This window comes from Bubalus bubalis, chromosome 10 (genome assembly GCF_019923935.1).
Source record: "Bubalus bubalis isolate 160015118507 breed Murrah chromosome 10, NDDB_SH_1, whole genome shotgun sequence".
Classification (NCBI taxonomy): domain Eukaryota; kingdom Metazoa; phylum Chordata; class Mammalia; order Artiodactyla; family Bovidae; genus Bubalus; species Bubalus bubalis.
The window spans coordinates 2,340,654-2,366,943 of record NC_059166.1 but is presented as its reverse complement, the minus strand read 5'-3'; the positions used below and the strand labels follow the sequence as shown (position 1 = coordinate 2,366,943).

The 26,290-nt window shown below is 52.2% G+C and overlaps 1 protein-coding gene across 4 annotated transcripts; it reads right to left on the bottom strand.

Annotated features, from left to right (window-relative positions):
• Window positions 1–396: 396 nt before the first annotated feature.
• On the bottom strand, window positions 397–18,517 carry RNASET2 (ribonuclease T2). Of its 4 annotated transcripts, XR_006542228.2 has the most exons (12): window positions 18,369–18,492; window positions 18,046–18,211; window positions 15,292–15,352; window positions 14,741–14,800; window positions 14,053–14,108; window positions 12,553–12,610; window positions 11,038–11,108; window positions 4,863–4,976; window positions 3,362–3,410; window positions 1,301–1,375; window positions 834–927; window positions 523–665 (listed from the first exon to the last, which is right to left on the bottom strand). XR_006542228.2 is itself a non-coding variant. In XM_044924005.2 (11 exons), the coding sequence occupies exons 2-11, from the start codon at window positions 18,120–18,122 to the stop codon at window positions 483–485; spliced, it is 804 nt and encodes a 267-aa protein (XP_044779940.2). In that variant the 5' UTR covers window positions 18,123–18,211; window positions 18,369–18,517; the 3' UTR covers window positions 397–482. The 4 variants fall into 4 exon arrangements, 3 of the variants coding, with proteins under 3 accessions (XP_044779940.2, XP_006067093.4, XP_044779939.2); XM_044924005.2 differs by lacking the exon at window positions 834–927 and having other exon boundaries at window positions 397–665; window positions 18,369–18,517; XM_044924004.2 differs by lacking the exon at window positions 523–665 and having other exon boundaries at window positions 909–1,019.
• Between the last annotated feature and the right edge of the window lie 7,773 nt (window positions 18,518–26,290).

Here is a 26,290-nt window from a genome sequence, read left to right as displayed (position 1 = left end):
CTGCAGAACAGGAGCCAACAGCCCTGAGGCCCGAGGCAGAGACTGCCTCCAGCACCACACCCCCCCATCTGTTTGCAGCCTGAGCTCCTGCTTGAGGGCTGGTCCTGACAGCCCCCAACGTGTCCTCAGAGCTGAGAGACACAGGGATGAGTTCTCCTGAGTCTGCACCATTGGCCCAGGCTCCAAGCGGGCCTGCCTTATTTTCCAAGGGGGTCGCAGAGATTGCCAAAGGAGAGAAAAAGGAAACCAGAGCTTCACTCCAACCACAAGGCAGCCAAGAGGTAGGGATACCCCCTCCCTTCCGGTGCACCCCCTGCTCACCCCACCTTTACAGGGACCACAAGACTCAACTCCCAGACACGAGGTGCAAAGCACGACAAACAGAACAGGCTCAGGTGAAGGCGGTTGTGAGTTGCTTTTTAAAAAGAAGTCGTCTGTCAGTTTCTCTTGCTTTTCAAAGTGGAGATTTACAAACTGCAGCATCAGAGTTTGGTCTCGTTGAGCGGAGGGTATAGGACCGGGCCGTCATTGCAGACATGCAGGCCCAGGTTCGGCCAGGCTTCCTGCCTGCGGGCCGCCGGCTCCGCAGCATGCGAGCAGTTCTGCAGCTGCAGGTCCTTGGAGAAGCACAGCTCCACCTGCCCGAGGAGCTGCACCTCCTGGCCCTGAAGGGAAGAGCGAAGACGCTTCAGAATGCAAGTCGGAGCATTCTGGAGGTGGTCCCCTCCAGCCCCGCCCCTGAGCCAGCCTGGACGTGGCCAGGGAGGAGACCCCACTTTCAGCTTAGAAATGTACACCTGGACAAAGGTGTGTGCAGTCACACCCACACACACCATGTCTGCATCACAATCGATAAACAGGTAAACGGCACCCTATCGGTAGATGAATTTAAGACTTCAACAGCTGACAGAGGAAAGGACGACTCATCTGGAAGTGCGACAGAAAACGACAGCTGACGAGACTAACGACGTGGATGCCGCACGATACGCCCACGGGCCCCGTCCCTGCCTCATCGCCTTCTGGAACAGGAGCCCCCGTTAGGGAGAAGCTGCCAGAACAGCAGCCCGCCCAGCACAGTGTCAAACAACAGCCTGTTATTTCAAAGCACACACACACACACACACACACGTGGACATACGCATTTGTACACCTGCACGCACCCTCCCCCCTCACCACCCTCCCCCCCCCACACACACACAACGCTGCCCCTGGGAACTCCACGGCGAGCACAAGCTCTCAGAAGGCTGCACGGGTGGTCTTGGTAGAGACAGAGGGGATGACAGAGCACAGCATATCTGACCTTCTCTAGCAGAAAACACTGGACTTTGGGCACAACTTTGTACACGGTGACAAGCGCATCTCTGATGTCCGACACCTGAAATCGGATAAACTGCATTAGAAATGAAATGTCAACAGAAGAAACAAACAGTTCTGTCGTGGTCAGAAGCGACACTGGTGTACACGCGTGTGGATGCAAACATCCGGCAGCGGCGTGCTCTCCCAGAGCGCCCGGCTCACGGATACAGCGCGGAGACGCTGGGGATGAACCGCCCGTGCTCTCCCAGCCCCGGCTCACGGACACAGCTCGGAGACGCTGGGGATGAACCGCCCGTGCTCTCCCAGAGTGCCCCGGCTCATGGACACAGCTCGGAGACGCTGGGGATGAACTGCCCGTGCTCTCCCAGAGCGCCCAGCTCACGGACACAGCTCGGAGACGCTGGGGATGAACCGCCCGTGCTCTCCCAGAGTGCCCCGGCTCATGGACACAGCTCGGAGACGTTGGGGATGAACTGCCCGTGCTCTCCCCAGAGCGCCCCGGCTCATGGACACAGCTCGGAGACGCTGGGGATGAACTGCCCGTGCTCTCCCCAGAGCGCCCTGGCTCACGGACACAGCTCGGAGACGCTGGGGATGAACCGCCCGTGCTCTCCCAGAGTGCCCCGGCTCATGGACACAGCTCGGAGACGCTGGGGATGAACCGCCCGTGCTCTCCCAGAGTGCCCCGGCTCATGGACACAGCTCGGACACGCTGGGGATGAACTGCCCGTGCTCTCCCAGAGCGCCCAGCTCACGGACACAGCTCGGACACGCTGGGGATGAACCGCCCGTGCTCTCCCAGAGTGCCCCGGCTCATGGACACAGCTCGGAGACGCTGGGGATGAACCGCCCGTGCTCTCCCCAGAGCGCCCCGGCTCATGGACACAGGTCGGAGACGCTGGGGATGAACCGCCCCGGACCCTGAAGGAGACAGAGCGGCCCCATAGGTCCCCCTCCAGACTGGAGTCCACACAAGTGGCGCTATGTGGGTCTCCCTTCTCCTCTCGGCCCTGATCCAGGGCCTGCATGCCGGGTACAAAAGCAGAAACTCTCCTGCCAGGAGACGGGAGGCCAGGCCCTGCCTGTTCTGACGCCCCGCCTCGTGCCTCCAGCACAAAGGAGCTCAGAGAACACGCGCTGTGGCTGTTGCTCTGGCTTGGAATTGAAGTCTGTTCTCTGAACGTCACGTTCTGGGCAAGAAAATTCCACTTATGCACTTAAATGTGAGTCCTGCAAATGCCCTGCCTCCTGGGCAGATGGACAGAGGGCAGCTTGCAGTCCCTCCGGAAGGGCACTGCCCCGCCCGCCCCTACTCTCCATGGACAGAGGAAAACGGCGGATCCACAGAGGGAGACCCAAGTGCTGACTTATCACACCAGGTCACCAGACTGAGGGTTTGGGACCCGCCGAGGCACCAGAACTCAGAATTGCTGAAGACAGTGACTTTCGGGTGTTTTCACATTCATATATGGAACAAATACAAAACCTGTCTCCAGAGGGGGGTCAGCTGACTCACGCTGTTAAGGGCCCAAGAGCAGAGGCTTCAGGCCCAGGCGGGTAGTGACCGCTGCCTGGGGGCCAGGCTGTCCGCCCACAACTGCGCTCACACCAGGGTGAGCCCTTCTGTACAGGCCACCTGCCAACAGGCTCTGCCGGGTTCCAATTTCTACACTTTTATCATGAAACAAAGCACGATTACATCATAAAAACAAATCTTCATTTTCTTCTTCAGGTTCATAGAACTGTGCTGTCCAACTGCACATTCTATTTATACCAGTCTCTTAAGAGCCTGGAATATACTCCTCACTAGGAAACCACAAACCTGCTCCAAAATCATGTTTCAGTAGCCTTGACTCTACACAAAATATACAGGAAGACAAAATTTAAATGAAATCTATTTAGAAACGTAATAGCCAAGTGGGAAGGGCTGGTTTGGGTTCTTTGAAAGCAGAGCATAGCTCACGGCTGAGGTGACAGCTGGTCGTGGCCGGGCGCCCCCAGTTGGCGGATACGCGTTTGATGAGAAGCCAGAAGCAAGACTTACCTGGTAGTAGTGATCGGTAGATGGTTCTATCCCCAATTTTTGGAGCATGCTAAATTTTAGAGCAAAAAAAAAAAAAAAGCTGTATAATGAAGGTCTGATTTCCTTTCTTGTTGCTATCACATTTCATAATAAAAATGAAGACCCTCTTAAAGGGAAGTGTGCAGTCTCACTACCTGGGGCCGTAAGTCTGCTGACACAGGGAACACGGGTGAAACCCAGGCCGCCCGACCTCCCCTCACCGTGGCACACGAGTGCGTCATCTGGGCCCCTTTCCAGCACCGGAACCTCAGCGCCAGCCCTGGTGGCTGCTGCCAGCTGGAGTAGGCACCACACAACCACCTACCCGCCATGCCTGTCCTAAAGGACAGCTAGCAGCTGATTCTGGATCCTAGGCTGATCCTAACAACCCCAAATTAGACCAATTTTAAAATACTTTCAATGCCTTGAATCACTTTCTAAAGCACGTGGTTTTAACCTGCTCTTTGTGACCCCATGGAGTGTAGCCCTCCAGGCTCCTCTGTCCATGAGATTCTCCAGGCAAGAACACTGGAGTGGCTTGCCATGCCCTCTTCCAGGGGATCTTCCCAACCCAGGGACTGAACCTGCGTCTCATGTCTCCTGTACTGGCAGGCGGGTCCCCTCCCCTGTGCCGCCTGGGAAGCCCAGTGGTTTATAACACAGGGCCAAATAGAAAGGACGTGTTTTGAGGCCTTAATTTTGTGAGCACAGAGATTTTGGATTTTCCTTGGAGAAGCTGGGAGACTATATGACTTCTCTACAGCGGTTCTACGTAGTCTCCATCAGACACTCGGTGGGCAGGAGCGCCCTTCCTCGGCAGGCCCCAGGGAATGCACCCCGGGGAGGACAGGACTCAGCCTGTCCACCCCCATGGGCCTGGCTGATGCTCCAGGGGTCCCAGAATTCAGCAACTCTGCACTTGGGCATGTGTATGGAAAGCCACGCAGATTCAGGAAGAGTAACCAGGAGGTCCTTAGTAAGTAAGTAGTTGTTGGCTGAAGGGACGAATTATTCAAATATTTGACCTTAAAACTTTCAGTGTAACCACATATTCTCCTTTTGCTGCTGGATTCAATAAAACCTGGGCTTCAGAGTCGGCTAGACTCACGCTGCTTGTGAGCCAGGACCGTGAGGTCTGCGCTGGTGAACGGGGGGTGCCTTCCTCCCCGGAGTCTGATAAGAGGGAGGTGCCCAGGGGTCTCCTGTGCAGACGACTTCTCCCAGGACCTGCGTGATGAGCCCCTTGAGTCTCTGAGTCCGCTCCATGCAGTCAGGCCCCCAGGAGTCTGGAAAGGCTTGTGGGAGGAGCTGTGTGTTTCTCAGCACGACTCTGCTGCCCAGTTCCCGGGACCGTGGTACCCGAGTCAGGGATGCTGCGCCAGGCAACTCGCAGCCCCGTTCATCCCCAGGACTAGGGTGTGGGTGTGCGGTGACTTGGGAGAGTGGGGTGCAGGAGGCGAGTCTACAGGCCTGGGTCTCCCACCTGGTCAGGGCCAGTGCCTTATACAGATCCAGACTCTTGCCAAAGTACTTCCTCTGGGAATTGAGGGCATCCAGCTGAGCAGCACAGGTCCCGTGCTTCTTCCACTCGTGGCTCCTGTAAGGGTGTGTTAAAAAAAAAACAAAAAAAACTGGTTAAAAGGTAATGTTGGAGAAGGAAATGGCACCCCACTCCAGTACTCTTGCCTGGAAAATCCCATGGATGGAGGAGCCTGGTGGGCTATAGTCCACGGCATCGAAGAGTTGGACATGACTGAGCAACTTCACTTTTCATTTTAAAAGGTAATGACACCACCTCGCAATAAACCACCTGCACGGCTGCTCGTGCAGGGCATCCGGGCAGGAGGCAGACTGTCGTTTTCACAAGGTGGGAAGGACAGACGTCCTCCTCTCAGCACGGGCCCCAGGCCCCGCCGGACCCAGTCGAGCACCGCCAGCCCTTGTCAGTTTTCTTCAGGCCTTCCTCCACCAGGAAGCTCCAACTCACTTTTGAGACTAACAGCAAACCAAACTGAGAAAGAAGCGAACGCTGTCGTTCAGGCCTCACAGGATGACACGGCTCTGGGTGTCCTCCGGGGGAGCCCCGGCTGGACAGCAGGGGACGTGACGGCCGCGGCTGGATGGCCACGCCTCAGCCACTGGCGAGAAAACGCAGGCTCACTCATCACCAGGACGGCCTGAGCCGGTTCCCCATGCTCATTGCAGCTTAGACGTCATCTACAGAGACGACTGCAAGGAAGCAACAGCCCAGCCAAATGCCCGCAAACAAGCAGCGATTTGTACTGAAGAAAAACACCACTACTGATAATAATTGCTCGCGTTTTATTGAAGATTAAACCAGGTGGCTGTGAAAAGAAGAGATGCGAAAAGCAAAGGAGAAAAGGAAAGATATAAGGATCTGAATGAAGAGTTTCAAAGAATAGCAAGGAGAGATAAGAAAGCCTTCCTCAGCAATCAATGCAAAGAAATACAGGAAAACAACAGAATGGGAAAGACTAGGGATCTCTTCAAGAAAATTAGAGATACCAAGGGAATATTTCATGCAAAGATGGGCTCAATAAAGGACAGAAATGGTATGGACCTAACAGAAGCAGAAGATATTCAGAAGAGGTGGCAAGAATACACAGAAGAACTGTATAAAAAAGAGCTTCACGACTCAGATAATCACGATGATGTGATCACTCACCTAGAGCCAGACATCCTGGAATGTGAAGTCAAGTGGGCCTTAGAAAGCATCACTACGAACAAAGCTAGTGGAGGTGATGGAATTCCAGTTGAGCTATTTCAAATCCTGAAAGATGATGCTGTGAAAGTGCTGCACTCAATATGCCAGCAAATTTGGAAAACTCAGCAGTGGCCACAGGACTGGAAAAGGTCAGTTTTCATTCCAATCCCAAAGAAAGGCAATAGCAAAGAATGCTCAAACTACCGCACAATTGCACTCATCTCACACACTAGTAAAGTAATGCTCAAAATTCTCCAAGCCAGGCTTCAGCAGTACGTGAACCGTGAACTTCCAGATGTTCAAGCTGGTTTTAGAAAAGGCAGAGGAACCAGAGATCAAATTGCCACCATCTGCTGGATCATCAAAAAACCAGAGTTCCAGAAAAACATCTATTTCTGTTTTAGTGACTATGCCAAAGCCTTTGACTGTGTGGATCACAATAAACTGTGGAAAATTCTTCAAGAGATGGGAATACCAGACCACCTGACCTGCCTCTTGAGAAATCTATATGCAGGTCAGGAAGCAACAGTTAGAACTGGACATGGAACAACAGACTGGTTCCAAATAGGAAAAGGAGTACATCAAGGCTGTATATTGTCACCCTGCTTATTTAACTTCTATGCAGAGTACATCATGAGAAATGCTGGGCTGGAAGAAGCACAAGCTGGAATCAAGATTGCTGGAAGAAATATCAATAACATCAGATATGCAGATGACACCACCCTTATGCAAGAAAGTGAAGAGGAACTAAAAAGCCTCTTGATGAAAGTGAAAGAGGACAGTGAAAAAGTTGGCTTAAAGCTCAACATTCAGAAAACTAAGATCATGGCATCTGGTCCCAGCACTTCATGGGAAATAGATGGGGAAACAGTGGAAATAGTGTCAGATTTTATTTTTCTGGGCTCCAAAATCACTGCAGATGGTGACTGCAGCCATAAAATTAAAAGACACTTACTCCTTGGAAGGAAAGTTATAACCAACCTAGATAGTATATTGAAAAGCAGAGATATTACTTTGCCAACAAAGGTCTGTCTAGTCAAGGCTATGGCTTTTCCAATGGTCATGTATGGATGTGAGAGTTGGATGGTGAAGAAAGCTGAGAGCTGAAGAACTGATACTTTTGAACTGTGGTGTTGGAGAAGACTCTTGAGAGTCCCTTGGACTGCAAGGAGATCCAACCAGTCCATCCTAAAGGAGATCAGTCCTGGGTGTTCATTAGAAGGACTGATGCTGAAGCTGAAACTCCAGCACTTTGGCCACCTGATGGGAAGAGATGACTCATTGGAAAAGACCGTAACGCTGGGAGGGATTGTGGGCAGGAGGAGAAGGACAGAGGATGAGATGGCTGGATGGCATCAGCGACTCAATAGACGTGAGTTTGAGTGAACTCCGGGAGTTGGTGATGGACAGGGAGGCCTGGCGTGCTGCGATTCATGGGGTCGCAAAGAGTCGGACACGACTGAGTGACTGAACTGAACTGAACTGAAACTAGGTGGTCGGTGGTAAAGAATCCGCCTCCCAGTGCAGGAGACGTGTGTTCAATCCCTGGGTCGGGAAGATCCCCTGGAGATGGGAATGGCAACCCACTCTAGTATTCTTGCTGGAGAATTCCACGGACGGAGGATAGGCAGGTTACAGGCCGTGGGGTTGAAAAAGAGTCAGACACGACTGAGCACACATACATGCAATGAAGTTCTGCACAATGTTCACATGTCCGTCACTTGTGTCTCACAATGCTGCAAATAGAAACACAATTGCTGGTTTACAAGTGGGGACACTGAGGCTCACAGGGGCCAGTGGCCGCCGAGCCAGGTGACCCCGGCCTGCCTCAACCCATGCTCGGGGCCCTTCCAATGCCCCGCGCTGCCAACCAATCAACTGCCAAACATGGATGGATTGATTTAGAATGATTGACAACTTGTCAACTCAGAAGCTAACCATGGTTAGCATGGAAAAACCACACGGGCATTGGCTTTATCAACGATTAATTCACCAAGATTTAATAACAACAGTCATGCAAGCTCTCAGAAGGAACCCACATGCAGTCTCACGGAAGCACAGCCTAAACGTGCACTGATTCTTCAGTAGCATCCCCAGGGAGCAGTCCTGAGTGAGGGCAATGGCTGTGAGTCACCAGTCTCCCGGGCCCAGGACAACCATGAAAGAGAAACGTGAAAGTGAAAGTCGCTCAGTCGTGTCTGACTCTTTATGACCCCATGGACTGTACAGTCCATGGAATTCTCCAGGACAGAATACTGGAGTGGGTATGCGTTCTCTAGCAGATCTTCCTGACCCAGGAATCAAACCAGGGTCTCCTACATTGCAGGAGGATTCTTTATGAGCTGAGCTGTGAGAAAACCATGAGGAGAGATTAAAAACAGATGAATAATTAACGTTCTTCATCTACAATAGCACCCACAGTGAATTATCTTTTAACTTTCTAAATTCTATGAAGTAGAAAAAGGAGACTCTTTTCAACTAGCTGAACGTGCACTGAATTACGGGGGCCTCAGTTTCTGCACAACAGGGACAGTCATTCTAGAATCTCCCACCGAAGGAGCTGGAGAAGTCAGGGGCGGGAGCAGTCACACACGCCCAAACAGCTCCTGGCATGTAATAGTCAAGAAACGTCCACTGTTGTTCCTGGAGCAAGTTAACTCAACAGATGTTAGAGATGACCAAACTCTCATCCTTTTTCTTGTTGTTTAGATGCTCAGCTGTGTCCAACTCTTTGCAACCCCATGGACGGGAGCCCATCAGGCTCCTCTGTTCATGGGATTCTGCAGGGCAAGAATACTGGAATGGGTAGCCATCTCCTCCTCCAGGGGATCTTCCCAACCCAGGGGTCAAACCCACATCTCGCGCATTAGCAGGCCGATTCTTTACCACTTAACCTCCTGGGAAGTCCTTCTTTTTCTTACAAGAATCAGAAACCAATAACACCCCTGTTTTGCAGATGGTCATGTGCACAGTATTTTTCAGGATGGCTGGTTTTGTTTACAGATTTAATCTTAGGGAACTATCTTGAGCACCAACCGATACCAGGACCCTCTCCTTTGCATACGCGATTCCCATTTGAGATTAAAGAGAAAAGTTTTCTGACATAATCCTCCCCTTTTAGCAAGGCGACCTGGGCAACAGCCACCCACGGGCAATAACCAGCGAGCCGGTAGTAACCAGCGAGCCAGTAAGCGCCCGGCCACATGAGCACCATCTCCACATCCACAGGCACGAACGCTACCTTAGTCATTTAGAACGAGTTTCTAAGTGTGTCATTTAAACTCCTAAGCTGAAAGGTGAATCATTTTGCCCTTATTAGACACAAAGCCGAGTGCATGTTCTGCCCACATCATCTCATCAGACGCTGAAGGACTCACCCACCGAAGGCCATCTTTGTGTTATGCTCTGTGTGTACAGTCGCTCATTCGTGTCCGACTCTTTGCAACCCCATGGACTGGAGCCCACCAGGCTCCTCTGTCCATGGGATTCTCCAGGCAAGAATACTGGAGTGGGTTTCCATGCCCTCCTCCAGGGGATCTTCCTGACCCAGGGATCACACCTGTGTCTCTTTTTGTTCCTGCATTGGCAGGTGGGTTCTTTACCGCTGTGCCACCTGGGGAGATGCTTTGTGTGTGTTTAGTGGTATATTTTTAAGCTTTGGCAAAAACCTGACTGATTCTATCTGGAATATTCTAAATACTGAAATCTCTTCTGTTTAGTCACCAAAGAGTTTTTATTTTTAAGTATACCATGAAGTGCTAGAAGTTTTTTTAATTGTTTTTCACTATTTCAACTCATGTAGGCCACAGTCTGTTCTGAAACCACGTTCCAGACCTCAGGTTGCTCAGAGCCAGCACTGGAGACGTGGACTGTTCGTCTCCCAAACTTTTACAGCGTCCGGACCCAGAGCCGTGAGTGAACCACCTCCCAGCCACGCACCCTCTAGTGAACCTTGCAAAGCGAACACCCACGAACCAGGAGCACACATGTCACTGTCACTCTGCTTTGTTTCAAAAAGCTTTTCTCCAAATTTAACTCCTCCAGAAGACTCTTGAGAGTTGTTTGGACTGCAAGGAGGTCCAACCTGTCCATCCTAAAGGAGATCAGTCCTGGGTGTTCATTGAAAGGACAGATGCTAAAGCTGAAGCTCCAATACTTTGGCCACTTCATGCAAAGAGTTAACTCATTGGAAAAGACCCTGATGCTGGGAGGGATTGGGGGCAGGAGGAGAAGGGGACGACAGAGGATGAGATGGCTGGATGGCATCACCGACTCGATGGATATGAGTTTGAGTGAATTCCGGGAGTTGGTGATGGACAGGGAGGCCCGGCGGGCGGTAGTTCACGGGATCGCAAAGAGTCGGACACAACTGAGCCACTGAACTGAACTCAGTGACTGAAGAGTCTACACAAATATACTTCCAAGTTAAGTGAATCACTTTGGCCAAAACCTGATTCACTGTGAGATGAATTATAAATTGCCATCGTGCAGTGAGGGAGGGCTTCCCAGGTGGCATCAGTGGTAAAGAATCCACCTGCTGATGCAGGACACCCGGGTTTAATCTCTGGGTCCAGAAGATCCCCTGCAGGAGGGCATGGCCGCCCACTCCAGTATTCTTGCCCGGAGAATCCCATGGACAGAGGAGCCTGGCGGGCTGCAGTCCATAGAGTCACAAAGAGTCAGACACAATCGAAGTGACTTAGGACACACACAAAGTGAAAGATATAATGGATTAAAAAGCAAGTTCACAAAGTCACTTCCCCTTGCCCTCATTTTTTATCCACTGGAGGACTGCTCCAAGAGGGTGCGGCACATGTAAGGCCGCTCCAGCTCCACAGCCTCAGGAGCCAGGCTCTCCGTCACCCCTGCACCCGTGGTCCCACCTCATACCTGGGCTCTGGGGCCCGAGACGGGCCTGCGAACTCAGACTCACCAGAACCGGAGGCTGCAGTTGGACGGATGGAGCAGATCGGGCCAGTACATCTTCATGTCTGGCAAAAGGTCCTGCACGTAAAGACAGCAATGATAATAAATCCACGTTAGGCTTGACAACTCAAACCTAGAAGGCAGATCTGATAAACGAACACATTAAAAAACAAAACGAAACCGAGCTCTGTGAGTTAATAGCACTCAGGTGAGTAAAATGACTCAGTTTATTCTGCATGACGTGTTTCTTAAGACACACGTAAAAGTGAAGTCTGGGGAATCGTGAAAGCCTATGTGAAAATATAAGCTCTGACGGGTGAATGGCTAGACAAATCATGTCCACCCACACAATGGAGTACTATTCAGCATTAAAAAAAACCACAAAATTATCAAGCCATGACACTGGCTTCCTTCTCTCTCCAGCTTGAATGTTTCCAACGACTACGTCTGCGTCTTACTCAGACACACAAGCCTTAACCAGCACACAGGACTCTGAGGAACACTGCCCGGGCCCACGGCTCACCCCCAGCCACACTGGCTTCCTCCCAGCTGCTCCAAAGCTCCGTCCTACCCTGGGGCCTTTGCCCACGCTGCTGCCTCTCCTGTCTCTGGTTAAGCTGGATCCCAGCTCACCACTACCTCCTCAGGAGAGCCGGGCCCAGGCCTACCGTCCTCAGCTCTGACTACCCTCCCCTCCAGGCACCCAGAGGGGACGTCTGTCCTGGCTCCCGGCTGCAGGCAGGGTGGGCTGGAGATCACACCTGGTTCTGCCCTGGCCCCCAGCACAGTGCCCGATGCACGGCTGGCACGAGAACCTGTGACTGGTTTGTATGCAATTACCTTGTGCTTCTGGGGGCCGTGCAATCCTGGGAAGGGCCCATAATTCAGGCAAATCCCAAGTCTGCCCCACGTTTTCAGAGAGGTCTCAGGAACTCGCAGACCCTGCCCGGTAAGTCCAGGTATGGAGTCACGAGTCCCTGACAGTTGGGCATCACACACGAGGGGTTGTCAGAACCCCGTGGAAAGCTGTGCTCACGTGTGTGTGTGTGTGTGTGTGTGTGTCTGCTACCAGCTCTCGTAACCTCAGCACCCAGAGTTACTCTGCAATACAAGTTCTTTGTCCTGGAAAGACCCATCCTGTCTTCCTTGCTCACTGGCCCCACTGAGAAACCCATCCACAGCCAGAAAGGACACCCTGGGGGCCACGGCACTCCTGCAATCCAGGGCGGCACACATGCCTGAGTTCATGCCCAGCGGGCAGAGGTCTCAGACTAGGAAGCATGGGCCACGGGCTAGAGCCAGGGCCGGCCTGCTCACCCCTGCTGCCTCTCACACATCACTGCAGTCCATCGGGCCCAGGGCAGAGGACTTACTGAAACACAGATCATCCTCAATCCGTGGGGCTGCTTTAGATACCCATAAACGTGGTGAACACACTTTAGACACAGCTTTGAGGGCACACCTAGAGGAGCAGCGAATCTTTTGGGAGACTCTGCGGTGGGAACATTATTAAAGTTAGTACCTGGATCTCCTTTGGATTAAAGGGCCAGGATCGGTTACATGCTTCACTTTTATCGGGCCTTGAAATTAGAGTTGAAAAAATAAAGAGAAATTAGTCTTGGGCAGGCTGGTTCCAAATGGTATGAGAAAACACTCGAGTTGTGGTCTGGAGAGAATGAAAGGGGGTGAATCACGCTTGGGCACAAGCGGGCAATACTAAAGTTGCCTTCAAAGCGGTAAGCTGTCCGAAACTTCAGGCACAGTGCAAACAGGCTTTCCAGCTCAGGAAGCAAATAGACAGCCCAGTAGGGGGCGACCCAGAGCTGGGTTGGTGGAGATATCTGGCCAAGTTCTGGCGCTTCCCTGGTGGTTCTGTGATCAGAGTCTGTCTGCAATGCAGGAGACCCAGGTTCAACCCCTGGATTGGGAAGATACCCTGGAGAAGGCCACGGCAACCCCCTCCAGTATTCTTGCCTGGAGAGTCCCATGAACAGAGGAGCCTGGCGGGCTACAGTCCATAGGGTTGCAAAGAGTTGGACACGACTGAGCAACCAACACTTTTTGAGTTACTTGCAAACCTCCATTCAACAGGCATAGCAAGAGGTCCCACCTCTTTAAAGGCGATGAGGACCATTGATACAAGGTGCGCGTCGTGCTCAGGATGCGCCTGGTGACGACTCAGGGTGGGCAGCGGGAATGTTCTAGCGCGGAACACGTGTCCCTCCACTTGAGCCTGATTCTGTCCTCACGCGTCCAGTTCTGGACGGGTCCACGCTCCATCTCCACGTGCGGCTTAGATCACGAGGGACCAAACCTGCTTTCTCCAGGGTGGACAGGCCTGGCCCAGCCCCCAAAACCAGCCCAGTTCCCCACAGAGCTGGGTGCTGCTCCTCCAGCCGGAGGGCGGCCGAGGGCACCAGTGAAGTCACAGAAAACCAGAGGTGGGATGAGGCTCGGTCCTCAGGCCCCTGTTTGACCAGCATGCCCCTGACCCTGTCCCTGAGGGACACTGGGGCCAGCAGGAGCCAGGACTGCCCGCCTCTCAAGGGAGGGGGAGACCGGTCGCTCCCTCTGGGCAAACAAACGCACACAGTTTAACGTCATGAATACACGTGCACACCACAAAAACCAACGTAAGCGAACTACAGGCAAAACCGGAAGGAAAAATCCGGGTGTCTGTGAAGTATGTATACTGTAGACACAAATCACATATGTATAATGTACATACATTTATTTTTATGCATTTACTTATTGGTTCCAAAAGAAGAAAAAGAAAATTAAAACTCAGTGATCGAAAATGTACCCAAAACCCTTAAATGCATATTTAAACTAGACTGTTATCATTCTACCAAAACAGAACTCAAGGGCAACAGAAGGCAGGTCATGTTAGAAAGGCTAAAGATGTTTCTCAACCAGCTTCTGGCCTGCTCAGTAAACTAACAGAAATCACCAGAATACACGTCTGGACAGAGTGAAGCCAGGTTCTGCGGCTACTGAAGTTTTAAATGCAGGAAGTACTTGCCATAATCCGTGTATCGTCCAGTAATTCGGAGGGTCTTTGCAATGGCTCGCAACTTCCTAAGGAGACAAGGGGTTTCTTGTTTATTAAATACACTAAGCAACCTTCCTTTCTTTCGACAAACATCAATGAAATCCTAACACAAAATAAATTCTGTGGTAATTTACGATAAACAATGTTCATGACGGTACCACATGGGGCGGGGGCTGGATGTTTTCTTTGTAAAAGGTGAACCAAAACTTTGGAAAACAGAATTTAACAGCTATTTTTTTTTTCTTTATGTGCCTGAAAATTAAGTCTATCTGATGGATGCACTCATAGTTACCCATGAATAATTTTCTTGTCATGCAATCAAAAAATGAGAACCAGAGGCTGACATGGCACCCAGTCGTATTCAGATCTGTTCAGGTACCAGATTAAAATGCAATAGTGCAATAATAAGTACTGAGAATCTGGAGCCAACAAAAACGCAAGATCAGAGTAAAATAAATATCATGGAGTTAAAAATCTTCAGTGTAACACTTTACGGGAACCTCCAAATTGTTTCGCAAAAATGGATCTTTTCCGAAATAAATAACCATTAAGAAATACACCTCGACTACCAGGCGGTGGTGTCAGAACTTGGGCCCAGTGCCTGCAGTGGACAAGCGAGGGAACAGTACGCGTTGGGTGTGGTGAGGAGCCGGCTCACCCGCAAGCCCTCCTGCTTAGACCCCTTCTGACGTGGGAGGCGCTCCTCTGTATGGCTGGTCTGGAAATGAGGGCAGGCCTGGTTTAGGTGACGGCAATGTCTGACGTCAGAAGGCTCAGACTAGGGGGCAGAGGGCAGGATGACCACCTGTGCCCTGCTCCCATCCCCAAGGAAACACAATCCAAAGCAGGCAGGCTTTCCCGCAGCGTGAGGCAGTGGAGAGCAAAGCCAAGCGCCCACGGGGGCTTTTCTACCCCAGCTCTTCACCCAGCATCTTGGATGATCCTTCGGTGGGGGGAAACTGGAGTCAAGGGGCAGCTTTTCAAGGGGGCATGAGCCCGAGGGCCCCTGAGCAGAGGACAGACCTGCTCTGGCATCTGTGACGCCCACCCTGGCCCCTCACACAGGGCCTCCTGGAGGCACAGTCTCCGCTTGGGAGGGCTCGGCCTCGAGGGGCGGGCAGGCCGGGGGCTCGGTCAGTGAGAGGCGCTGGGGAGCAGCCTGCACGGGACCTCCTCTCCGTGGGCGTCACGGGTCCCTGCAGAACTCACCTGGCACACGGTCGCAGGCCAGTGGTGAACCATGATTAGTTTGCTCCACTCGAGGTCATCACTGCAAAAAGACAAGGGGCTCACTCTGTAACTTGAGTTACAGAAAAATTAATCCATCCATGGATCACTCAATAAACACAGGGTGCCTGCTGCAGGCCAGGCGCTGCTGCTGCTGCTTCGGGGAGGGGTCCACATCTGCAGGCACTGCTGCGGGGAGGGGTCCGCGTCCCCAGACATTGCTGTGGGGAGGGGTCCATGTCCCTAGGCACTGCTGTGGGCAGGAGTGGGCAGCCGGGTCCCCAGGCTCTGCTGTGGGCAGGAGTGGGCAGCCGGGTCCCCAGGCTCTGCTGTGGGCAGGAATGGGCGGCCAGGTCCCCAGGTGCGGCGGGGCGGGGGTCGCTGAGAGGACTGGGGGGCCGAGTCCTTACTCTCGTGCAGCGCAGCAGCCAGTGAGGGAGACATTGACTATGGTGGCTGAGAAAACGCAGACGGCATGGCCCGGGGAACAAGTGGTAACAGGCCTGTCCGGTGGGGGGCATGTCAGTCATGTCCAACTGGACATGACTGGAGTGGGTTGCCATTTCCTTCTCCAGAGGATCCTCCTGACCCAGGGATCGAACCCACATCTCTTGTACCTCCCACACTGGCTGGAAGACTGTTCACCACCGTGCCACCTGGGAAGCCTGGCAGGCGGGGAGGGGCTTAGGATTCTAGACCAGGCAGCCGGGAAGGCTCTGCAGTGAAGGACTGGCCAGAAAGCCCCTTTCTCCTCAGAGGCTCAGGCGGTGCAGACATAGACCAATGAGCCCTTAGCAGCACGTGTGACACCCACAAGCCTGGAAATACAATGGTTCCTATAGCTCATTGCACCACAGAACAGCACCCAGAGCTGCATAGGGCTTGGCACCACCCTAGCCACTGGGATCTTGTTCTCTGCAGGATGCGTGACTTGGGAGCCTAAGGACTTCTTCCAATGTCCCCATGAAACACATCTGACCCTAAGACGTTCCATAAGGGGCTGTGGAGTAGCATTCACACATCCCTCAGCAGAAGCCCTTCCACCAGGCTGGCAAGGCTTGGCACACACAGAGATGGGGGCAGAAAGGCTGGCTTGTGGAAATACTCACTTTCCAGATGGAAAACATCAGTAGCAACAGGGCATATAACTCAAGCAGGCATGTCATTCAGGATAGATGAAATTTTATTTTATTAGGATAGATGAAATTTTAGAAGAAGCAAAAGCCAAACAGAAATAAGTTCTTACATAACCGTTTTGTAAATAATTGAGTACTGTTTAAAAAGCAGAGAATTCACAATATTTGAAAACTTTTCTCAGACTGAACTAATAAGCAAATGCTCAGTACAAGAGCATGAGCATTAGTACTCGTGAGCTTACTCATGCTCATGCTGAGCATCAGTGCTGGGAGAAGCGTTAGAAATGCTTTTTTCCCCTAGGTATGAAAACCTTATTTCACAAAGGGGGAAACCGAGGCTGGAAGAGTAGGCAGACACCAGGAAAACTAGACCAACAGCATGGAGTTTACAATAAAACTCAAGACTCAACAATGTCTGTAATACAGTTACCACATACCACCCCGGCTAAAGAGTGCTGTGAGTGTAAGAGAGAGATCCTCTCCAATCAGTGGAGATGCTGACTGCCCTGTAGGGAGAAAGGCCTCCCAAGCAGAGGCAGAGGGCCTGGGAAAACCCCGCTGACCTGCGAGGCCCTCAGGCTCTGAGTCACCCTCGTGGTCTCGAACCCTTGCCTTGCTCACCAAGTATCTCAGTTGTGCATGACAAGTACGCCAGACACATGGACTAAGTTACCTAAATGGATATGTGAACACGTTTGCATCTTTGGAAGTCCGCAACTTGCAGATCCCTATGGAGGGGGCCTGCTGCATTGATCGCTGTAGGCCAGGAGTGGCTCGGAGCACGGTCGGTACTTTAACTGATGCCTCCTGGCATTGGCGCTAGGAGGCAGGTGCCATCACTCTGGGGACTTCGGGTTGAACAACCTTGGTGCACAGCTCTGGATCACACATCTGGATCTGAGCTAGCAGTTCACACTCAATCCGCACACCACACTACCTCTCTGGTGAACCGCTCTTAACTTGAGGGCAATGCTTAGTTATTTAATGCAGCCCGTTTTCAGAAAATAACACTTTCTTGGAAAACTGAAATTTAATGTTACCTTTTAAAGTAAATGATAAAACAACAATCATGGTTCATTAAAAAGGAAAACTGAACTTTTCCCACGCCTACAAGTGAAGTATGAACTCCTTCTATTAACAAGATCATTACCCAAATAAAATAGAAGAAAATTCAAATCTGGTACTCAGATCTCTGTCTCCTCTACAGAAGTATAATGTGAATCCTCTCCCAGAGCCCCTGTTTACCCCTAATTCGTCAGTTGCATAGGAAAGAATGGAAAGAGGGAACGAGGGGGAGGGGAGGGAGGGCGAGAGAAAGAAACTAGGAAAGAGGAACCACGACCACTTTACCAGAATCGCACTGACCCTGGTCGGAATGCGCGCGCCCGCCGTCCCTAGAGCCGCTCCCAAGTTCGGGCGCCCGGGTCCACCCCCGTTCCCCCGCAGACCCGCGCCCCTCGCCCCGCCAGCTGCTCACGTCCTCCAGAGCCCGCGCGCGCCGCCCCGGAGCCACCCCGAAGCTCGGGCACCCGTGTTCCCCCACCCGGCCTATCCCCCGTTCCTCTGCAGACCCGCGCCCCGCGCCCCTTCGGCGGCTCACCTCCTCCAGAGCCCATGCGCGCCGCCCAAACAGCTCAGCGCCAGGCACAAGGCGCCCAGGAAGGCCGGAGAATTCATCCGCCGCACCGGGGAGGACCCTGCGGGGTCGCCAAGGCTCAGTCTCCCGAGGGCGCGAGGCCGCGTCCGGCGCCAGGCCCTGCGCTTCCCTGAAAAAGGAACAGACGTCGCTAAGCTGACCGTGCGCCGGCCCACCGCCGAGGCCCCTGCGGAGGCCCGGAGGCCCGGGAGCCCAGATCCCCGCAACACAGTGGACTCGCACCCCGCCCACCGACCACCCGGAACCCTGGGGCCCTGCCGCCTCACCAGGTCCGCCAGGCGCACACGACGGCCGGTCGGCTAACACCGCGACCCTCGCTGCCCGGCGAATCCCGCTAACCCTAACCCGCGCATTTCCGCCCAGATGCCCCAACGCCACGCCCCCGCCCGGGACAGGCCCCCGTTTCGGCCACGCCCCCGGCCCGGGCCACGCCCCTGGGCGACAGGCTGGCGCCGGGCTGGCGAGAAGCCCTGGAGAAGCCCGACGCCACGCCCCTTCTGGAGGACACGCCTCGCCCAGCGGGCACGCCCCGCCCCCGGTCTGTCCGTCTTCCCCTTAGGCTCTTTGCGCTTCACTTCCGCCCAGACCCGGGAGGTCGACTTGAAAGCCACCTTCTCTAATGTCCTGGGAGCCCCGGCTCCTCGTCTCCGCGTCGAGCTACGCGGGAGACGGGGCTTTCGGGGCCCAGTAGCCAGTCCGTCAAGGTGTGTGACAGGCGTGCGGAGACAGCGCCATGGGGCCGCAGGAAAGGGCTGAGAGAAGGCTGCTCCCTCGAGGCCGGGTTGTATTCAAGTAGCTGGGACCCTGGGGACCCAGGCAGGCGGAGAGACTCGTGTCGCGTGTCCTCCCCACCACAGGGCCCCTTAGGGGCAGCCCCTGACCCCCAGAGAGTCCTGTCTGTCCAGCGCCAAGACCGCACAGGGCACCCCTAGGTAACCCCACTTGATTCCATTTGTCTCTGCCCCATTCCCATGATCTCCACCGTTTGCAACTCTTCTGGGACACGGAACAGCAGGACCTTTGGAGCTAAGCCTGCCACCAGGACCATCAGCCTTCCTTGAGATCAGACAAATAGCAAATCAAGGCTGTGGCTGTGCACCCACCACCAGCCAGACAGCCTGTGTCCTTCGTCCTAAGAACCTGGGAGGTGAAGATCCACAATGCAGTGCCCAAGTCAGTGGGCGATGGAGAGAGGGAGGCAGGGAGGTGGTGGAGGAGGCAGCAGACTCCCAAACGACGACCTTCCCGCCTCTGCCCCCTGCAGCTCAGGCCTTCAGTCCACCTTCCTTCCCCTGTGTCCTCAGGAACTACATCCTCAAAGATGGCCAGTGACCTCCTAACCGCAGACAGTGCTTGGTCCCCGGTCCTCTGTGGCTCTGTCCATCTTCTCTCTCCACTCTGCTGCCAAGAAGTGGTCAAAACATGTGGGGCCGCGGGAGGCTCTCCCAGCCACAATAACGTTTCCATTTCTTGCTTGTAGCTAAAGCTCCAGCCTCCTAGACCTTCCCTGAGCTCCAAAGGGCAGATTGAAGCAGTCACCAGGGAACTGAGGGAGTGCAGAACAAAGGGAAAGCAGTCAAGAAAGAGAAGGGCAGCGATAAAGCAGTCCTAGCCCAGCCTCAAGGGAGACATATATATTGATATATCTTCTGCAGGAATTAAGGCCCCCACCCAGGTGGAGGATGGTAACTTCAGGCTGAGCACACAGTCCTTGGCGCACCAGCCTGTTACCTCACCAACAACCAAAGACAAGAGCTCACACACTCTGAAGTCTATACATTTGCCTGTAAAAATTCTTCTCCAAAAACCACTGGAGAATTTGGGGTTTTTGAGCCCCAGCCAAAAACCTGTACTCCTTTCTTGGTTCTGCAATAAATATTTCTCTGTTCCAAACTCCCGTGTTTGGGTTTGTTTGGCCTCACTGCGCCAGGCCTCGAATTTGACAACACTGACTCTGCACTTAGGTGTGGGTCTAACCAGGCCGCTCCCCTGGGAAACTTCACGGGCCTTCTGGTTGATCTTTGTTTGCTGTAGCACGCCAGGCCTCCCTGTCCATCACCAACTCCCAGAGCTTGCTCAAACTCATGTCCATCGAGTCGGTGATGCCATCCAACCATCTCATCCTCTGTGCTCCCCCTCTCCTCCTGCCTTCAGTCTTTGCTAGCATCAGGGTGTTTTCCAATGAGTTGGCTCTTCGCATTAAGTGGCCAAAGGATTGGAGGTCCACGGAAACCCCTAGAAATAAAGGGGGAATGAGTCACCCTATCACTCTTACACAAGCAGCATCAGCGTTTGCAGGACAGTTTTTCTTGACAGCAAGTGGAAGTTCCCTGACCAGGGGTCGAACCTGTGCTTCCTGCGTTGTGAGCGTGGAGTTTTAATCATGGGACCCCAGAGAAGGCCTCCCCATTCATCTCTGAATGAGCAGCAGAATTCTTAGTCTGCTCAGGCCTCAGCCACTCTATGGACTAGCTCACGGTGCACATCTAGTCCAGAGGCCCTGGCTCCGCCCTGCTAACACTGGCCTTGTCCTTCCTCAGCCACGGTCTCTCCCAAGGTGCTGCACTCCTTCTGTCCCCTCCCCACATCCCACCCTAGATAATGCCCTTTTGTATTTACCTTGTGAGTGAGACTGCAGCTTCCTCAGGGTCCTCTGCCACACGTGATGGTCTCAGTTCTGTTCAGTTCAGTTGCTCAGTCGTGTCCAACTCTTTGCGACCCCATGAATCACAGCACACCAGGCCTCCCTGTCCATCACCAACTCCCAGAGTTTACCCAATGCATGTCCATTGAGTTGGTGATGCCATCCAACCATCTCATCCTCTGTCATCCCCTTCTCCTCCTGCCTTCAGTCTTTCCCAGCATCAGGGTCTTTTCCAATGAGTCAGCTCTTCGCATTAGGTGGCCGAAGTATTGGAGTATCAGCTTCAACATCAGTCCTTCCAATGAACACCCAGGACTGATCTCCTTTAGGATGGACTGGTTGCATCTCCTTGCAGTCCAAGGGACTCTCAAGAGTCTTGTCCAACACCACAGTTCAAAAGCATCAGTTCTTCGGCGCTCAGCTTTCTTTATAGTTCAACTCTCACATCCATACATGACTACTGGAAAAACCATAGCCTTGACTAGGTGGACCTTTGTTGACAAAGTAACATCTCTGCTTTTTAATATGCTGTCTAGGTTGGTCATAACTTTCCTTCCAAGGAGTAAGCATCTTAATTTCATGGCTGCATCACCATCTGCAGTGATTTTGGCATGATGGCCTAGGTGCAGGGTAATATGTCCTGCTGCCTGCCACTCACCCACAGAGCACTCACACTGTTTGAAATAGAGCGGGTGTGATTACTCTGCTCATGTCTGGCTTCCCCTGTTGATTGTAAGTCAACACCCATATCTAGTTTAGTCACCGCTGAGTCCCCACTGCCTGCCACGGTAGATGGCAAACAGTAGGTGATTGACAAACAGCATCTGTGGGAGGAATGCGTGGGCTCCTCTGTGGTCTGAAGCAGCGTCGTGTCTTTCTGGTCTCCCCCATTTCTCCAACTTCTTACGTTTTCTGGGCTCCTTCAACCACCTCCTCTAAACAACCTAAGCAAACCCCACCATTCTGTCCTCCTGCTTCTCTTTTAGGCTAAAAAGATCCATTTCTTAAAACAAACCTGAATCCCATGATTCCTGGTTCTCCCTCAAACCACAGTCCATCTGTGTAAGTCTCTGCTCCTCAGGGAGGCCTTTCCTGACCACAGCTGGATAAGAAGAGAATCTGATTTAGACAGAATTTTATTCTTGAGGACCCTGTGGGCGATGGGGGGGGGGGGGGGGTGGTGAGCGGGGAGGGAGTCTAGTAACAGGAAAAAGCGCTGACTTGAGGAGCTGCAAGATTCTCCAGGGTTGGGCAAGAGAGGTTTCTTTACAGAGAGGAGTAAACACAGCTAGAAACCACCGCGGTGGGCAGTGGGCTGAGAGGGTGGCTTTGTAGGCCAGGCGGTCAGAGAATGTTCTTCCCGGAGGCGCCTGAGGTCAGGACAGGGGTGCCTGCCTGTTCTGTGTGAGGCTGAAGGAAGCAGAGAAGCTGAAATTAAGTTTGGTGAATAAGCTTCCTGCTCCCAGTGACCGGTGAAAGAACTAAGGTGAGGCCAAGAACGGGGATTCGGAGGATCCCTGTCTGGCCTTGTCCCAGGTAAGGTTGGGGGGTGGGGGGGGGCGGGGGTATCCAGGAACCAGCAGGGGGACTTTTTAACCTCTGCTGTGCTCCAGGACCACAGGCTTAGATAAAATTCAGCATCGTCACCACTGGCAACTTGCCACTGCCTCGCCCGGTTCATTTTCAGCAAGGCTCCCTTCATCGCCTCTGAGCTTACTGCTCACTGCTCTCCACCCCCACCCCCACCCCCTCTCCCAGGTGTGTAGACCAGGAAGCTGATGAGGGCTCAGCCCCTCACTTACATGCCTTACCAGTGATTCTTTTTGCATCATGAAAGCATTCGGAGACAAAGCAGAGAGGTTAAGAAAGTAACATGGGAGTTTATTTAAGCAACGATACAGTCTCAGATGGAGAGCAAGCAGGCAGGTGAGGTGGGGCAGCACACCAGGCTTCTTAGGAAGCCTGTTATAAGGGATTTGCAAAGGAAGGGGCGTACAGTTACTGCGGAAGGAGGAGTTTGGGGCTTGTCTTCCCTGATTTTCATCCCTGCTCCATTTTTCCAATGAGAGCAGGGATTTCCGTCCCCATTTAGCCTAGATCAGAAGTATCATGGCGTCACAGCATGAAGGGTCTTCTTATCTTCAAGACTAGTCCATCCTAAAGGAGATCAGTCCTGGGTGATCATTGGAGGGACTGATACTGAAGCTGAAACTCCAATACTTTGGCCACCTGATACAAAGATCTGACTCATTGGAAAAGACCCTGATGCTGGGAAAGATTGAGGGCAGGAGGAGAGGGTGACGGCAGAGGATGAGATGGTTGTGTTGCAGGAAGGGGGACCCCTTCCAGGGCCCGAAACTGGGCTCTTGTCTAATACTCAGAAAAGAATTGTCCAAGGAGACACGTGCTGACAAAGCAAGAGATTTTATTGGAAAGGGCACCCAGGTGGAGAGCAGTAGGGTAAGGGAACCCAGGTGAACTGCTCTGCCGCGTGGCTTGCAATCTCCGGTGTTATGGTGATGGGATTAGTTTCCGGGTGGTCTTTGGCCAATCACTCTAATTCAGAGTCTTTCCTGGTGGTGCACGCATCACTCAGCCAAGATGGATGCTGGCGAGAGGGATTCTGGGAAGTGGAAGGACACGCGGTGTCTCCTTTCGACCTTTCCGGAACTCTTCCGGTTGGTGGTGGCTTATTAGTTCCGTATTTCTTATCAGGATCTCCTGTCATAAAGCAACTCATGCACATGGTTACTATGGTGCCTGGCCAGGGTGGGCGGTTTCGATCAGTGTGCTTCCCCTAACGGTTGGATGGTATCACTGACTCAATGGACATGGGTTTGGGTGCTGAGGTCCAGCCCCGGCTGATCCAGGGTATTCGAAGGAGAGACGGCTAGGTGACCTATTCAAATGTTAATTAGAGATATAAAGAGTAATAAAAAGAGGATAGCTCAGTAGGAAAATTCAGTGGAGAAAAGAAGCTGAGTAGCTTGGTTTATGCGGAAAATCAATATAACCCGTGACACCAGGTTAGCTCTGACCACGGAGGCCGCAGGCGCCCTCTTGAATAGCGGAAGGTGCCCCACCTTAGACACCTTCTCGAGTGGGTCTTAGAAGCCCAGGCAAATAAATGGTCGCAGAGGATATCCGCGCTCCATATGGACACTCAGCTGGAAGTTAAAGGGAAGAATGACATGGGGAGACCAAGCGTTGGTGAGCAAGGCCCGTAGCTTTATTTTCAACAGGGGTTTTTATACCCTGAGTTACACATAGAGGATAATAGGGGATGCAAAATCAGCAGTTTTTGATCCTTATCAAAAAACCAGGGTTTCTTTCCTGCAAATTTATCATATACAAATGGTTTAGGATTTACATCATCTTCTGGCCAGAAGGCCTATTAACATTTTATGACTCTTGACAAGGACTTATCAACAAAGACTTATTTTCTCTAAGAGTAATTATTTTAAGGTTTGGCGCCATCTTTCGAAGATAAAATTACATTCCTATAGGGCGGATGTGTAATGGGTTTACAACAAAGGAAAGAATTTATTACCTTAAGGGTCTAAAGTTACTAACACCAAGGCCACTACTTATTTTTTCTATATACCAACTATATTAATTAATACATATTCAAGGATACAATTCAGGGGATGTGAAAACTTGGCAACAAGCATTGGCTCATCAATGAAGTCTTTTACTAGTTTTATTCTGACAGTTTCTAACTCTCTGAGAGGCTCTAAGCTATTTGAATATCTTAAGCTTCCCGTGCCTCTCGAGGCTGGGAGACTGTAAACAATCGTATGCATAGCTGTAGGTGTCCGGGTAAACTTGTCAGGCGAGTTAGAGAGCCATCTGAGGGGTTTGGATTTAAACACTCCTAACTGCCCAGGAACTTTATTAATTGGAGCTGTAAGTTAACTCTTTGACCGAGCGAGCGAGATGGTGGTGGGGGACAGCCCCCAGTAAAGTCAGAGGTGAGAGCACAAAGCAATAAAGTAGGCAGACTCTGGTTTTTGGGGGTAGATGCTCGAGAGTATCCGGGGGCACTCCCGAGGCTCGATCCCGCCTTTGCGTATGCCGAGCCTCCTTCCTCATGACCTTTGTCACGAGTGGAATGTCTCTCGCCGGCTCCCGGCATTTGGGTGGACTTTGGGAGTTGGTGATGGACAGGGAGGCCTGGTGTGCTGCGGTTCATGGGGTCACAGAGTCGGACACGGCTGAGCGACTGAACTGAACTGAACTGAGTCTTATTATAATGAGAGCACAATGAGCCAAAGGTTACTGCTGGACTCCGGTGATCCCCGCCTTTCCCCACCTTTCTTCGTCTGCTTGCTGTTGTTGTTCAGTCACTCAGTCGTGCCCCACTCTTTGCGACCCCAAGGACTGCAGCACGCCATGCCTCCCTGTCACCACCTCCCAGAGCTTGCTCAAACTCATGTCCGTTGAGTCAGTGATGCCATCCAACCATCTCATCCTCTGTCGTCCCCTTCTCGTCCTGCCTTCAGTCTTTCCCAGCATCAGGGTCTTTTCCAATGAGTCAGTTCTTCACATCAGGTGGCCAAAGTATTGGAACTTCAGCTTCAGCATCAGTCCTTCCAATGAATATTCAGGACTGATTTCCTTTAGGATTGACTGGTTTGATCTCCTTGCTGTCCAAGAGACTCTCAAGAGTCTTTTACAACACCACAGTTCAAAAGCGTCAATTCTTTATGGCGCTCAGCCTTCTTTATGGTCCAGTTCTCACATCCATACATGACTGCTGGAAAAACCATAGCTCTGACTGGACAAAGCTTTGTCATCAAAGCAATGTGTCTGTTTTTCAATATGCTGTCTAGGTTGGTCATAGTTTTTCTTTTAAGGAGCAAGCGTCTTTTAATTTCATGGCTGCAGTCACCATCTGCAGTGGTTTTGGAGCCCAAGAAATAAATTCTGTCATTGTTTCCATTGTTTCCCCATCTATTTGTCATAAAGTCATGGGAGCAGAGGTCATGATCTTTTTTTCTTAATGTTCAGTTTTAAGCCAGTTTTTGCATTCTCCTCTTTAACCCTCATCCAGAGGCTTTTTAGTTCCTCTTAGTTTTCTGCCATAAGAGTGGTGTCATCTGCGTAACTGAGGTTATGGATATTTCTCCCTCAATTTCTCTTTGTCTGCTACTCAGACCCTTATCACCCTGTTTCCTCTGGGTCTGAAGGTTCTTGCTTTCCTTTGTCTGCCCAAGGACCCCCGCTGTTTACAAGAGGCATGACTTCCTGCCACCTGGCCCCTGCCCTATTTCTCTAATCTGACCTAGCTACCTGCCTTCCGTAATACATGGGGCTCCAAGTCCCTGTCTCTCATTTTGCCTTTGTGGGTTTTTGTTCTGGTTCTCAGTGAGAGACTTCCAAATCGTGCAAGTTTTCAAACCTAAACCTGGATCTGGACCTGGGACGTCATCTTGTTCAGTGCTGTCCACCTTTCTGTTGTTGTTTTTCAGTCACTAAGTTACATCCAACCCTTTGCCACCCCATGGATGTTCAGACTGCCTGCTCCCTTTGTTGCAAACTTGT